The following is a 14234-nucleotide window of genomic DNA, read 5'->3' as shown; positions in this document are numbered from 1 at the left end:
CAGCGCCCTCCCTCTGTGGGCGTGGTGAGGGAGACCCCCCCATCCACCATACCCCGGGAGAGGCCAAGAAGGGCCAGGGAGGAAGAAGATGGCTGAGGCCTCTCGCTGAGTCGCAGGCCCTGAAACTCCACCACTGAGAATATGCTCCTGGGAAAGGACATGGTCATGTGCAAACTGCAGACTCCAAGCACCGATAATGGAGGGAGGGCCAAGGATTCCTCACTGTGGGGAAGAAATGAGAATGCCTCACCTAGAAGTCTGAGTGGCAAAAGACTACATTCAAGACGAGATTGCTTCATGTGAGAACACAAAGCCCCATCCCTCCCTAAGGCTTGCAGTGTGGGCGATGGAAAATCCAGCAGGCCCACCTCAAGCCCTGCCAGGGTTCGGGGGCCTTGTTGCCGCTGGGAGAGCTGACCACTGCTGGGCTGAGAGGGGAGTGTTGGCTTAGATCCAGGTGTCAACCCCAGACTCACATGCAGGCCTGGGAGAGAACAGACCCATCTCCAGACAAGAAACACGCCCAGAAAGCAATCATGGGGCCTGTGGTGGCTGCTTTTTACTGAGGTCCTTCAGTGTTGGGACTTTTGAAGCAGACACTTTTCAGTGTTTAAGGAATAATCACTAACAGACATGAAAGGGGTTGAATTGCTACTAGTTGCCTTTATAATTTATTAAACATCCTCTGAAACTAGACACTTTACATAAATCTAAGTCGATATTTTTGTATTAATAGGGGAAAAAAAGCCACCCTGAACCTTGTCTTGGTGCATTGGAACCACCATGTCTTCAAATTAAGAGTTGTTTTCCCAGACGTGGCTGGCCAGTGTCGCCGTGGACTGCGCTGGGGCCCCTGTAAGTGTGAGGCCCTTTTAGGTAGCTTGGGTTCCGAATGTCACAGGAATTGACATGTTAGACCTGAAGTAAAGGAGTTTGCATTGTATTTGCCAAGTCCACGTCTGACATGGTTTGGCTCTGTGTCCCTGCCCAAATCTCATGTTGAATTGTAATCCCCAGTGTTGGAGGAGGGGCCTGGTGGGAGGTGACTGGATCATGGGGGTGGATTCCCCCCTTGCTGTTCTCGTGATAGTGAGTGAGTTCTCCCGAGATCTGGTGGTCTGAAAGTGTGTAGCACCTCCCCCTTCGCTCTCTCTCTCTCTCTCCCCCCGCCTGCTCTGGCCGTGTGAAGACTGTGCCTGCTTCCCCTTCACCTTCTTCTATGGAGTTGTAAGTTTCCTGAGGCCTCCTCAGAAGCAGAAGCCTGCACAGCTGGCAGAACCATGAGCTGATAAAACCTCTTTTCTTCATAAATTACCCAATCTCAGGTAGTTCTTTATAGCAATGCAAGAATGGACTAATACAATGTCTTTGAATGACTGAGCCCATTAATCAAAAGATAAATAAGGTCCATGTTTATTCTTCAATATAATACACATACATGATTGTTATACATCCTTATAAAGCAAAGAAAAACAGCCAAATGAAATTATGTTCAGAAATTTAAAATATACATGATAGACACAATCATGTTATGAATCCTTTTTTTAAATTTCTTATCAACACCAATAAACCTAGTCAGAAAGACTCAATGACATCCATCAGCTGAGACGACAGCAAAACACACATTAGGTAACATATGAACGCCCACACAGCAGATGCTTTCTGCTCTTCTGAATGGGCAGCAGTGGTTGAGTTATAAGCCTTCATGGAAGGTGAAACTGCCCATAGAAAGACCACTTATACAAAGCACAGCCCACTAAAATGGCGCAAAAAGAAATATAGAACGCTTCTAATTGAGAAACTGCAGACTCCAAGCTATGTAAGGAAGTCATCTTACTCTAGGAACCCAACATCTAATAAACCCAGCACCCACTTCCCTTTAGGACAGATGGAAAGTTGCCTCCCGGTAAGAAAATTTCTTAATCTCAAAAAGACTTTCAGGGAGCACGGTGACGGATAAGAAGACAAACTTGGATTCTAACTTAAGAAAAAGGAAAGAAGTAAAAATTGTAAAAGAGAGTGCAGAAGCAAAGGCAAAGCTTTGCGGGCATTGAGAAGTGGGCCGTGGTGATGCCGCAGTGTGCAGGGACGACAGGAAGGCCAGGGGACAGGAGGGAACCGAGTCCGAGGACCACAGCCCTCCGGGGGCCTGATGCTGCCTCTCACTTGTGCTTTTACAAGTGGATTTTCAACCAGGGTTCTGTCATTTGGTCCCCAGCACACACTAACCCAGCACACGCATGCGCACTGGCACCCCGTGCTGGGTGGCTGGGGGAGGGGCAGAGGAAGCAGAAGGGACAAAAAAGGAATGAAATAACGAGCAAATTGTGTTCCTAGTATCAAATCCATATTTTGATTCTTAAAAGAGAAAAAAATTGCTAAGCTAATTTCCACAAAATGGATAAAAATTAAGTATTCACACATCTTTCCAAACATACATCAAAGCAAGCCACAACAATGGCCACATGCCTACTTACATTTTTGAGGAAAGAAAGCAAATTAACATCGAGTTAGACAAAATAACTGAAAATAAACTTATGGCACTCAACAGACATAAGTATTACCAGCTTCAACCTAGAAACTGTTTCCCCAAGTTAGTTTCAGGTGAGTCTCTTCCAAAGTTTCTAATGTAACAAATGGGGACATGTGCCCTCCTCCCCGTGATTTTTAAATAGCAACAGATTCTGGGTAAGTGTTGGTGTCTTCCAAATTACCAATGTGGCATGCCTTCTCCTTAATAATTTGCAAGGTTTATTTCTCTCCAGGCAGTGGGAAGTGCCACATCGCTGCTTAATTTCCTCCATTTGCTAAAGAAAGTGGGAACTGCCTAGTGAGTGAGCAAAGCCATAGCATCCATTAAGAGGGTGGAGGAGAAATACAGCCTCCCAAATCCTAATGACCTGCTGGAAAAATTGATCTCCATAACCCTGGTCTAGTCAGACTCAGCTTTTCTACGTCCATGCTCGCATCTGGCTTGATTCCTCGGCTTTGCAAAGCCCCCTTTTCCCATTAGAGCAGCAGTCTACCTAGTTACCAGCTCTCGCTGGAGCAGCCACACAAGGACATGGAGCAGGGGCGGGATGAACACTAGACTGATAATCTCCCATTTCAAGTAACTCTAGACTGTAATCATCAACTCTGCAATGCAAACTACCCTCAGCACTCATTTAAAAGGCACCCTGCTGGCATGGAGATGCCGTCCCATTCCAAATGCGGAAATTTAACTACAGAATCAAACAAGATCCATTTTCAAAGTTGAGTCTCCTTTCTAAACCTCAAAACAAAACAAAAATCACACCCACTCACTGCAGGGTCATCCGTGGATTAACTTGGCAAAGAAATCATGCCTGTATTTGGCCTGAGCTGTCTCTTCCGTGTGTGGCAGGGTCTGGGGACAGTTTATCTGCCAACGTGAGTCAGAGGGAAGGTGGATGCAAATTGCATGTCGTGCAAAAGATCTCATGCTCGATTTGGTAGAGAATGCACACCACAGGACAGAAAACGCCCTGCCACGAGGGGCTTCAAATCAGACCCTCGTGTCCTGTTTAGCACTTGAGTGAATGCCAGCTCTCTGTGGTCTAACTAAGTATTAATGCATGCACTGGCTTGTATTTTTCCAGCCTCAGTGAATAGCATCAGCTAAAGATAGCATAGTAATATAACACTCCAGTCATAGGGTTTTGTGTGTGTGTGTGTGTGTGTATGTGTGTGTGTGTTTTAAGGAAACTAAATTAAACATTTGAAGCATAGTCACATAACAGGAACATAAGAAACCAAACTTGGATGAATGCAAGGCCAAAGGAGAAAAAGAAATGCATCATAAGAGCAAAGGCTAGAAAGGAGTCAGTTTTATAACTAGCACGACCACAAAATTTGCATGTGGCCTTCACCAAATCACACATTTCCTGCTCTCTCTACTTCCTCCTTACCTTAAAGATGAGAGTAAGGATGTTGCATACATTCATGGCATGTGGTAAGGAAGGATTCCTTAGGTGGATCTGAGACATAATGGGGGAAAGCTGATGCAAAGTGAAATGGCCATCCCTGAAGAGGCTACCAAGTAATTCTTATACCTTTCATTGCTATTGTGACAACAGGAGCTTAGAAGGACAGATGGATAAAAACAAAGGCATTGGCTGGGCGCGGTGGCTCACACCTGTAATCCCAGCACTTTGGGAGGCCGAGGCGGGCGGATCACAAGGTCAAGAGATTGAGACCATCCTGGCCAACATGGTGAAACCCCATGTCTACGAAAAATACAAAAATCAGCCACACGTGCTGGCACGCGCCTGTAATCCCAGCTACTTGGGAGGCTGCAGGAGAATCGCTTGAACTGGGGAGGCGGAGGTTGCAGTGAACTGAGATGGTGCCACTGCACTCCAGCCTCGCGACAGAGCAAGACTCCGTCAAAACAAAAACAAACAAACAAACAAAACACGAAGAATAAAGGCATTAACACAGCTGATTCAACGCAACAGTTATTTGGAAATGGAAAATGTGAGGAAAGTTCATGAAGCTGGGTGGTGAGCTTGGAGTTCAGCGGGTAATGGGAATTTTGTGGGGCTTTTCCTTGCCTCTCCCTCACGTGGAAACGACACAGTCGTTTTGCTCTTTAAAGCCCAGTGCCTTTCTGGGCCCCATAACTAACTACGGCAGGTAGATATCTAACATATCTGCCGTGAAATGGCACATGGGCTAGGCATAGGAACCTTCCAACTGGAACATTCCAACGTTCTCACGTCCAGCAGGTGAAGTCGCAGAGTTGCCATCACCTCTGGTGTCCGACTGCGATTTCTTTACCCCCACTGAGTCCCGTGAGACAGCAGGGCAAGAGACTGGACTTGGTCTTTGTCAATGTTTGTTCGTGTTTACCCAGAAGCTTGAAGGTTACTTCCCAAGTCACTTGAACATTGAAAGCTCAGTGCTGTCTTGCTCTAAGAGGTGCAGATCCGTCTCTTTTCATTGACAACTGGGGCTTGAGGAAACCTCTTGTGACTGTTGACATTATTCCAAAGGTCAGAATTTCAACCAACCATAAACAGATACTTTTTGCATCACTTCTCAAAACCAATGTGTTTTGTGGGGATGAACTGTCAGTCAGAAGGGTGCAGGGAGTATAGATGTGAAAAACAGAATCAGCTACTTGGAAGAAAACGCACTTTGAGGACAATTAAGAATAAATGAAAGACACAGTGGCTGATGCCTCTTGTTGGGAAATTCAAAGACGGCTTCTGTTCCAGCAAGCAAATTATTTATCCATTGTAGTCACGTGACCGTAGACCAAATCAAAATGGCAGAGTCTGAGAAACTAAGTCTTCAAGGGTGCATGGGAGCTAGAATTCTTTCTGGCCATCTAATTGCCCCTTCAAAAGGCATAGTCTAATGGCTAGAAGTAGCTTCCTCCCTCCAAATGCATCCTCCAGTTTTGAAATCTCCGGTACATCTCAAGTGTCATGGCTGTAGTCATCTGAGAAATAGCAGACACAATGCGCCCCCTACCCCAGTGACTAAGAGCAAAAAAAATTTTCTAGAAGTAAAAAATCTCAAGGTGGCAGGGAACATCTTCCCAACGTCACTACCACCGGGTGCAGGGATGTGTCTGCGCCCTGAGAGCAGACCGCAGGGCTGGGCGTCCTCTGAACGCAGCAGAGGCACTCCAGTTCAAGTTCAAATTCAGGGTCGAGGGTTCCCCCTGCTAAGACTGCCAATCATCATAGGGGTCAAGGCATCAGAACTGCTGATTTTTCAAAAAATTTTCTCGTAGCAGCAGCAACCGCAGCAGTTTTCCTGCAAAGCAAACAAAATATGAATCTTGTTAATTCAGCAGGGCTTTTAAAATTATAATTAGTTGGTTGTGCCCCTTAGGAAAACCACAGATGATTTTTTTTAATAACGTATGTGTGTATGTGAGCGGGGAAAAAAAAGAAACCTCTTGATGGATGCCACCACTTACCAGAGTTGGGCTTTTTAATGTTTAGTTTGTGCAAGATATTTTTTTTTCTTTCCAACTTGTATTTTAGGCTCAAGGGGTACATGTGCAGGTTTGTTACATGGGTAAATTTGTGCAAGATATTTTAGGACTATTTGCAATATTGAAGGACAAGGCCTCTTTGTTTCGTCTGAAGTACATCCACTCCATCCATCTGGTCAGCTTGATCCCAGCATCAAAGTGAGAATGTGGCCTCAGGTGTGGGGACATTTCCATGGGCTTTATGACCACGTCTGACCTGGGGCCCGCACACGGCTACCTGCCATCATTCCTGTGGATCTGAGGAGTACCCTAAATTTATATCCCATAAGTTGGCAAAAGTTACGACAGAGGTAACCAGAAACAAAATGCCACCAGGTTGATTTTGGGAATGTTTCCTCTGACAAATTGCAGGAGATGTATATGCCTCGGTTGACATTGTGAATTATGCCTTATTTATCGGCCTGGAACTTTTTCTTTTTCCACAGGAATAATCTTCAACCACCAGATTTTTAAAATCAATATTATCTCAAATTTGGTTTCCGTCATAATACATCCTGCCATAAACCCATCTCATCCTGACGGGGAATATTATTGTGAAGAATAATCTTTTTTTTTTTCTAACTTCTCAAATGAGGCTGCTCCCAGAGTTAAAATCTTACATGAAGTTTTATTTATTTATTTGTTTATTTAAAGTAGGAAGGTGGGCGGGACACGGCGGCTCTTATTCCTGTAATCTCAGTGCTTCGGGACACAGAGGCAGGAGGATCACTTGAGCTCAGGAGGTCAAGGCCAGCCTGGGCAACATAGTGAGACCCCACCTCTACAAAAAACTTAAAAATTAGCCAGGTGTGGTGGTGCATGTCTTTTCTCACAGCTACTTGGGAGGCTGAGGTAGGAGGATCGCTTGAGTCCAGGAGTTTGAGGCTGCAGTGAGCTATGCTGACGACACTGCACCCCAGCCTAGAAGCATCCAGATTGTGTGTATCTGAAATGATTCTTCCTTGGCCTGTGGTGTGACTCAGGTGAATTTCTGAGGCCAAGGGGGCTGAAGAGTGCCGGAAAGGAAGGCAGCCGGCTCCATGACCGTCAGCAGGCTTCCTCAAGCAGTTCCAGCAGAGGCTGTGCCCAGCTGCCCCAGCGAGGCCAGCCCAAATGTGCTGTCTTCGTCCTCTGCACGGCCATCACTTCATAGGCTGCTGTTGTCTTCCATCACACCGGGTTCGAAGCACCCATGTCTGTGTGGAAGGACTCTACCCCCTCCCATCACCATTTCCTCCTCATTCTTCCCCCGCCAGACCCTGGCAGCAGGCCCGCCTTGGAATGCAACCCTGTCACCCAGTGAATTCATTCCCATCAGGCCTCCAAAGTGGCTCCAGTCCTTATGGTGGGAAGGTGGTTTGTGGCAAACCCTCGGGGTTTGTGGTCGCTGGGGACAAAACTGCTTCTGGGGGAGAGGGTGAAGGCGGGGCGGGGAGAAGGAGCGGACACAGCCTGGTTGCCTGTGGATCCAGGCACTCACGGAGCAGGGCTGGGGCACCTCGCCGAGGACCATAACCTAGGCCTGGGGGCACGAGGGTCCTTTCTTGCTCCAGGTTGTCCTCACAAGAAACAAAACTCTCTCCTACCTTATCGAGACTTTCATGTCCTTGCTGTTTTTGACAAAGAAGAATGGTCTTTGTAAATAGAATGCACAAGCCTTCCTGTTCACTTTTTGTGGATTTCTAAATAAGTGACAGGGGCATATGTAAGCTTCCTTTCCTCCAAAGGCCAAGTGTTTTCCTAGTACTGATGTGTGGCCTTTACTATGAGGTACTGATTCATTTCTACCCCATCTTATTCTACAAAAATTCAAGGCAGCTTACAAGAATATGTACAATCAAAAAGGTTTGATATTTTTGCCTGGGTAGAAACCTCAGGCCCGGAAACAGACCTATCAGAAGAAAGGATGAAGACCAGGCCGGGCCACATGGCTCACCCTGTAATCCCAGCACTCTGGAAGGCGGAGGCGGGCGGATCACCTAAGGTCAGGAGTTTGAGACCGGCCTGGCTAACATGGTGAAACTCCGTCTCTACTAAAAATACAAAACTTAGCCAGGCGTGGTGGCAGGTGCCTGTAATCCCAGCTACTCAGGATGCTGAGGCAGGAGAATCGCTGGAACCTGGGAGGTGGGGGTTGCAGTGAGCCAAGATAGCACCATCGCACTCCAGCCTGGGTGACAGAGCAAGACTCCATCTCAAAAAACAAACAAACAACAACAACAAAAAAACACAGTGAGCAGCAAGAACTCACTCACAAGTCATCAGCCCTGTGCAGTTCCATGCACGGAGCTGAGAAAATGGCTGTGGACTCCCCGCCCAAGGTTAGGGAGCTGACTCGCTGCAGGGTCCAGGCCCCCGGCAAGGACATGAATGTTGGGTTTTCTTAGAGTCCTTCATAAGCACATGTGCCTCTTAGTCTTCTCCTTTAGGGCTACATTGGGCTAGATTATTGATATCAAAGAAGGTATTCATGTGTAAACCCATCTCTCAATGATTCCAAAAACACCTGAGCTAGGTGGAGGTCCACATGTGTCTGGATGTGTGTAGGAGGTGGTATTCTTTGGGCTCGTAGAGCAGGCCAAGATCAGGAAGCAGCTCAGGGGATTCAAAAACGTGGGCGTCAGCTTCAGAAACACCCAAGGGAACCACACTCCACCCTTTACAAGCTGCATGGCCGTGGGGGTGTTATTTAGTCTCTGAGTCTCTGAGATGCAATTTCCCCATCTGTACAAAAGAGGGTGTCACTTCCTCTGATCTCACACATTGTCTAAGGACTACCCCCAGACGGTTACCAGCACCGCCTGAGCTGGTTATTGATCCCTCCTACGCACCAGGCCCTGGTTTCGGGGCTTTGCTTGGATGCTCTCATGGGAGCCACTCAACAAGCTTAGGAAGTGAGACTCTCCCCAACCCGCAAGTCAGGCACTGAGCTTCCTCCAGCAAGAAAGAGCACAGCCAGGGTGCAAACACAGCATTCTGATTTCAGGGCCCTCCACGCCAGCCAAAACGCAGCTCTTCTTCCCGCATAGTCTGTGAGCAAATGTTCCGTTTCTTTCTTATTCCTGTCTCTTAAGGCCTTCACAGACACCTCTTGAGGGGACCCAAGACTAACCTTTCAAATGGGTGCCTCCTGTAGACTATTTGGTCACAAGTCCTGGGCATCAGAGCCACGATTCTTCTTCTTCTTCTTCTAGGGAAAGCAGAAGGCATGTGGGAAGGATTAGGACTGTTTCCATCAGGCCCTGACTACGAGCACACGTGAAAAGACAATCACTTGCTACTGAGTAGAAGGTGCTCTTCAAGAGAGATTCTTGAAGCCTACATTCCCGACAACCCCCTGACAGACACCCTGGCCAACCTCGGAGTCCATCTCAGAGTCCAGTCTCCCCAGAGGCCCCTGTCACACGACCCTTCCTTCTCACACAGAGTCAGGGCCAAACACCTCAGCACCTCATCACACTCAGGTGTGTTTTGCCAAAACTCACGCTGATATAGCACAAGAGTGCCCTGTCACTTGCGATACTGGGGCTACGATGACTGCAAAGATGAGTCAGACACAGAAACAGTTTCTTCCAAAAGTTTTCAAATTGAGTAGACAACGATAATGTGAATTCCACAAAGTGATTCAAGAACACAGAGAAAGAGTCCAGTTTAAGGACTGAGAAAAGCCGGGGCATTTAATACAGGCCTTAGACAAGTACTGACTTGTGGGCTGCTCTGGAGGCAGCAGTGGAGACAAGGCTCAAAATAAGAGCTGGGGGTGTCCTGGAGCAGGCCCTGACTGCAACTGGGTTGGGTCTGGTGTGGACCATAGGAAACATGTGAAGATTTTTTCAATCAAGGTCTGAGCTGTAATTAAGGAACTAATGATTTGATAGATTAGGGAAGAGGGTGAGTAGAGGTTGGATATCAGTTCACAGGTTGTTTTATTAGTTCACTGAAAGGGCATGAGCCAAGGTCACAACACTGAGAATGGGAAGGAAAGCTCAGAGGTTTCTTAGCTCTGGGGGAAAGAAACCATGTCAAATTCGTGTCGTGTTCCGTCCTCTGGCCCCAGAACCCTGGCTAATTCTGCAGCAGGTGCTGAGTTCTAGTAGACTCCTAGTTTGGGAGTGCTTTGCCCCACCCCAGCTGAGAGCTGCTTCTGATGGAAACAGGTTACACACAGATGGTTGGGGACGTAAGAAAGGCTGGGAGTCATCGCATGTCACCTTGAGCATAATACAGAGGGCAGAGAACTCTCGGATGTTAACTTCTAAGAAAAAAAAGTCCTTCTTAAATTTAGTGAGAGTCAACATGCTACTCAAGTGGTTACAAAATAGCAAGTGCTTTTAAGCTCGAAGCAAAAGAGACAAATAAAAATACACGAAAGACTTAACAATAGAATTTAGGTTGAAATGGTAAACAGTTTTGGATCAGAATTAAATTTTCAACTTAAAGGTAAATTCTGATTTTGTAAAACCAAGATTATTCTAAAAATAAGCCTTCTGGGAAACTTTAGTCTCAATATTTCCTTGAAAAGTAAGATATACTAAGTTTGAATATTGACTTTGAGTAACACTAAAACTGTATGGTACAAGAAAGGTTCTGGAAGCATCGCTCAGGTCCCCGGTACCCAGCAGCCCATCAGCGGCAGGAGAGCAGAGCAGTGAGGCTCTGTCCGGACTCCAGAGCTCAGCCCTGTCCTGAGTGTTCTCAGCTACAGACACTAATGTGCTTGTTTCATGGGTTGCTATGAGGAGTGAGGGAGGTATTTTTTGTAAAGCAGTTAGAAGGGTGCCTCCACAATGCTGTATAATTATAACTGTAATAACTAGATTTATAAAATGGCATTTGTTTTTCATTAAAAAAAGAAAAAAACCATCATCACTCTTGAACTATCTATTCACCTCAGGTACCAGCAGATGGATGGATACAAAAGGTGATTTTACTTGTTGTTACATGGTTTAAAAAATATTCTTAAACTTTTTAAACTGTACAATGTCATTAATTACCTGCTGTGGTTCCTATACTATCCTACCATGTCAAAGTATTTGGACACCAATAAGCTTGGATAAAAATACATTGGTGGAAAATTGGCTCAAAATAGGTTGGTAACCCTAATAAGCAGTTTATGTAGTCTGGATGAGGTACCCACTAGGTAATAAGTCTATTTTTACTTGACATCAGTACCAATTATCAAGGAAAGGTATATTCAGACACAAATAAAACTTAGTGCCGATGCTGAATTTAGAAGTAAAGTTAATTTCAATAAAAACTGGATGTGGAAAAAGTGAGTACCGAAGGCATAGTCATTCCAAGGTTTGTTGGTCAGTGAAAAAGTTCCATTCCAAAAACCTCAGGAAATGGAGAGGATGAGGAGCAAAGGTGGAAGAAACAAAAACGTATCAAACCCATGCTATACTAGGGCAGGGCACCAGCCACCCTAACTGATGGGCACGTCAGACAGGTCCCTGGTGGGCCCAAAGGTTTGCATGGCGTCTTGCCTATATGTGCATCTTGCCAGTTGAACATCCTAGATGTTCAGTAAAGTTCCTTGGGCATTGCACATCTGTTTCTGTGTTAATTATATAATCCACAATCATTTGGATGGAGACAACATGAAGGAGGCCAAGAAGCCAGTCAGGAGGCTGCAGTCATTCAGGGAGGCATGTCCCAGGCCACGGTAACCATGGGAATGGAGAGAAATACACAGGTTCCAGAGGTAATTAGGGGATATCATGTACAGAACATGGAGGTAAATTAAACATGAGATGGGGGATTGCGGGAGAGGAAGGAAACAAAGAAGATGCGCGGGGGCTGGCTGAGACCGCTCCAGGGCATCCTTCCCTAGGAGGATCACTGATGGTGAGGCGAGGTGCAGGGAGATGAGATTAGTTTAGGGGTGGGAAGATCCAGGTGGAAACATCTAGTACACAGATGGACATACAGTTCTGCAGCTTAGGAAAGATACCTTTGCCAAAGAGGCAGATGAGGAAGTTGGAATATGAATATCTGGTAATTAAGGCGATGAGAGTAGATGAAGATTTCATTGTAAGAAGTTATTACAGAGAGTGAGCTAGGTTATTCACCATACTCAGTCTGTAGTCTAAGAGTCTCCTACACAAAGACTTGTATAGATATCTGGACCAAGCTGAGTATTAGATAATTCTAATAGATTCGAGTTATCTAATAATTAGATTCGGTGCCCAGAGCAGACCAAACCAGGTGAGCACGGTATTTAGAATTCTGAATTCTGTTTTAAGGAGGCATATTTCTCCTGAATGAATATTACTATATATTCTCCAGAACTTTATATGTTTATAGGTTATATGTCTGTATGTATGTGCACATAAGACAATGAATTAATTCATTTTATAATGGATACAACAATTTAATAATAAACAGTTGTGCTGAAAATACTCAATTAAACAACAAATACATTATTTTTAAAATGTAAACTGCCCAAAAAAGCATTTTAAGGCCAGGTGCAGTGGCTCACGCCTGTAATCCCAGCACTATGAGAGGCCGAGGTGGGTGGATCACGAGGTCGGGGTTTGAGACCAGCCTGACCAACATGGTGAAACTCTGTCTCTACTAAAATTACAAAATTAGCCAGGCATGGTAGTGTACACCTGTAATCCCAGCTACTTGGGAGGCTGCGGCAGGAGAATCACTTGAACCCGGGAAGTGGAGGTGGCAGTGAGCTGAGATCACACCATTGCACTCCAGTTTGGGCAACAAGAGTGAAACTCTGCCTCAAAAAAAAATAAAAAAATAAAAATAAATAAATAAATATTTTTAAAAATGCATTTTAAGTAACTTAATACACACACAAGATTAGTAGTCCGTGAGAAAAGGAATGAGAAAGAACCTTATTTAAGGTTAAGGTGATTCTAGCATCTGATCTTCAAAAGACAGGCAGACAGGAGGAAAAGAGGAAGAGTAAGAAGCCGTGGTCACCTGGGCATTGAGTCTGGAGTGGAGCTTGTGGTCTGACAACCAGGGGTGCTTGAGAGCTTCGCTTGCACTTATTCGCCAACTAGAGGGAAATTCAGACGGTGATTAGTAGAAACACACCAAAGAAGGCCTGCATCTGCTGTTCAATTTCAGCTCCAGCCTCTGCCTTTGGGAGACCAGATGGCCGAATGTCAAACTCATGGTCAGTTCTGCCTTCTCTTGAATTGTGTGCTATCAGTGATGGCACAGGTGACTATCAAATCCAATCAGGAAAACATTAGTAAAGACAAACAAGGCAAATAATGAAAATCCTTGTTAATAACTGAACACTTACTTTCAAATATAAGTAACCATTTCTGTAGTATAACATTTGAACTTAGTAAAGTGGATTCCTATCAGTCAGTTGAAAGATAAATATATATTTATTATTGTAAGAGCAAAATGCTACAATGGTTCTTGATGATTGCCAAAGCAGTTTACATATTAAAACTTTTGAATAATAAATATTACTAACTTTTGAATTAAGAAGTTTTGAGTTAAATAGGTAGGGAAATAGAGTCGATGTAATTATTAAGAGAGGGACCAGGGCCGGGCGCGGTGGCTCAAGCCTGTAATCCCAGCACTTTGGGAGGCCGAGACGGGCGGATCACGAGGTCGGGAGATCGAGACCATCCTGGCTAACATGGTGAAACCCCGTCTCTACTAAAAAATACAAAAAAAACTAGCCGGGCGAGGTGGCGGGCGCCTGTAGTCCCAGCTACTGGGGAGGCTGAGGCAGGAGAATGGTGGGAACCCGGGGGGCGGAGCTTGCAGTGAGCTGAGATCCGGCCACTGCACTCCAGCCTGGGCGGCAGAGCGAGACTCCGTCTCAAAAAAAAAAAAAAAAAAAAGAGAGGGACCATTAGATACTTTTACAAAGAAACAATATCCTTTTGGAGCTAGCAAAGGTTTATACAATTTTGGGAAATAATATGAAGAATAATAATATAGATTTACTATATTCGAATTCTAAGTTCTATAAATTTGTTTGATGTGCTAAGATTTATCACATTAAAACAAATAACCTTTCAAAATAAAAACTGTAGGCCAGGCGCAATGGCTCATGCCTGTAATCCCAGCACTTTGGGAGGCTGAGGCGGGCGGATCATGAAGTCAGGAATTCAAGACCAGTCTGGCCAACATAGTGAAACCCCATCTCTATTAAAAATACAAAAAATTAGCTGGGTGTGGTGGGGCACACTTGTAATCCCAGCTACTCAGGAGGCTGAGGCGGGAGAATCACGTG

At 45.3% G+C, this 14234-nt stretch overlaps 1 protein-coding gene across 8 annotated transcripts in view; it reads right to left on the bottom strand.

Annotated features, from left to right (window-relative positions):
* Positions 1–1397: 1397 nt before the first annotated feature.
* The window catches only part of MYLK4 (myosin light chain kinase family member 4), an 88689-nt gene continuing 75852 nt past the window's right edge, over positions 1398–14234 (bottom strand). For 4 of the 8 annotated variants that reach the window (XM_015135428.3, XM_078001007.1, XM_078001009.1 and 1 more), the window contains 3 exons: positions 12953–13031; positions 9123–9200; positions 1398–5787 (listed from right to left, as the gene is read on the bottom strand). In XM_015135428.3, the coding sequence (XP_014990914.3) occupies positions 9156–9200; positions 12953–13031 (124 nt within the window). In that variant the 3' untranslated portion in view covers positions 1398–5787; positions 9123–9155. The remainder of the gene's footprint in view (positions 5788–9122; positions 9201–12952; positions 13032–14234) is intronic. The other 4 variants (XM_078001006.1, XM_078001008.1, XM_078001010.1 and 1 more) reach the window with 1 other exon arrangement.

This window comes from Macaca mulatta, chromosome 4, assembly GCF_049350105.2.
Source record: "Macaca mulatta isolate MMU2019108-1 chromosome 4, T2T-MMU8v2.0, whole genome shotgun sequence".
In the NCBI taxonomy this organism is placed as follows: Eukaryota; Metazoa; Chordata; class Mammalia; order Primates; family Cercopithecidae; genus Macaca; species Macaca mulatta.
The sequence above is the reverse complement of the archived record's forward strand: the minus strand, read 5'-3'. Positions and strand labels throughout refer to the sequence as shown.